Genomic DNA, 1,681 nt, shown 5'->3' with positions numbered 1-1,681 from the left:
GTGCCTCTGCCTGAGGGCTTTCTCCATGGAGCAGAGCAAAGAAGCCCCTGATGAGTGATAGTGTGACTGTCCCAACCATCCCCCAGGAGGATGGGGGAGACTCCAACCCAAGACACAGACACTGACTTGGTCACCGAAAGAACATTATTTCCAAAATTAAGGCTAAGGTGTACAAGCTCCCCCTTTGTGGTTTCTGCCCACTCCCACCAGACACTAAGGTACCTTTTTCGCCATAAACACCTTCTGTAGAATTACCCCTAAGCTCCCCCATATCCTAGAGGCTGGATGGGCCTCCCCTTCACAGCTCAATATGGTCTGTTTGGGGTGACGTCCTGGCTGTGTCCTGGGCAAGGAGCTCGGTGAAGAATGCCACTTCCTCATCTTTCAGCTTCTGGGCTGCCTGGGTGGGGACGCCAATCTGCAGGTAGCCTTCCTCCTGGTCATACACAGGCCAATGGGGCAGCCCCTCCCCGTTGGGGTTCCTGGAAACAGAAAAAAACATCAAATAGAAAAGCCCCAAGGTACTGTGTGGTCCCAACAACTCCCAGAGATCTGCAGGGACACCCCCCACAACCCCACGCCAGCTTCCTCTCTCCCAAAAGACTCAGGTGCCCCTATAGGCAGGGACCTCCCCATCTCCTGGGAAGCTGGTCCTTTTGAGAGCTCTCATGTCATAGGTCTCAGGGCCAGGAGTTTGACCATCAGTGTCAGAAGCTACCCCTCCCAACAGATACGCCCTGCCCCTCCCCAGTCCTGCTCTGGCTGCTCACCCATTCCGAGCAAAGTTGGCCCAGAATTTCATCATCATCTTGCTGAGTTTGATCTCCTCTTCAGAGGCACCATCTGGAGGGAAGAAGAGGAAAAGTCTTTGCTACTCCACATGTGGTCCTGGGCTGGCAGCAGCCACACCATTTGAGTGCTTGTTGGAAATTCAAAATCTGAGCCCCGATTCTGGACACACAGAGATGAAAGCTGCGTTTTAAGACGACCCTGGGTCATCTGTGTGCACTTGAAGCTGCGGAAGGTACTGATGGAGGACTCAGCCCAGGGCTGCAGCCAACACATAGACCTTAGTGTTCTCCGCCCTTACACCCATCTCACCCTCCCTCTTCAGAGTTGAAAGGGTTCCCCAACAGCCACCCGCCTCCCAGGATTGTCCTTCTGGGGTGTTTTTTGGATCTCAGCCACCCAATCACATTTTCATTGTATGTGAAAAATAACAGAAGCGCAATGACCCTAAGAAGTCATCCAGTCAGAATCATCAGTCAGTCATCATCCAGTCAGTCATCCAGACCCTGAGGTGGGTCACACACAAGTCGTCCATCTCTGCTGATAGTTACGGTACTAAAGACATTTAGGAATATGATCTTTTAGAGAAAGGTTGTCTATAAAATATCATATTCCTAAATATATTATATTTTTTAAAAATATGAGTTTTAGATATATGGATAGTTGGGTAGATACACAGAGGGATGTATGTTAGCCATGATTGAAGGTTAACACCTTATAATTCTAGCCTTACTCTGACACTCTGATAGACCCTTGTGAGTGGGACCTGACCGGGGACATTCTAGCCCGTCAGCAGGCCCTGTCTTACTGATGCCCATTGTGCACGTCAGAGCAAGAGAGAGGCGGACCTTTGTCATTCAACCTGTCATGGTGAATTCGGGAAATGAAGTCT

At 50.3% G+C, this 1,681-nt stretch overlaps 1 protein-coding gene across 1 annotated transcript in view; it reads right to left on the bottom strand.

Moving 5' to 3' along the window:
* Positions 1–126: 126 nt before the first annotated feature.
* Positions 127–1,681, bottom strand: part of LOC102761162 (liver carboxylesterase 1-like) — a 27,288-nt gene continuing 25,733 nt past the window's right edge. The window contains exons 9-10 of the mRNA XM_015570958.1: positions 771–871; positions 127–482 (exon numbers count right to left, since the gene is read on the bottom strand). Of these exons, the coding sequence (XP_015426444.1) occupies positions 299–482; positions 771–871 (285 nt within the window). The 3' untranslated portion in view covers positions 127–298. The remainder of the gene's footprint in view (positions 483–770; positions 872–1,681) is intronic.

Source organism: Myotis davidii, unplaced genomic scaffold, assembly GCF_000327345.1.
Source record: "Myotis davidii unplaced genomic scaffold, ASM32734v1 scaffold3428, whole genome shotgun sequence".
In the NCBI taxonomy this organism is placed as follows: Eukaryota; Metazoa; Chordata; class Mammalia; order Chiroptera; family Vespertilionidae; genus Myotis; species Myotis davidii.
The sequence above is the reverse complement of the archived record's forward strand: the minus strand, read 5'-3'. Positions and strand labels throughout refer to the sequence as shown.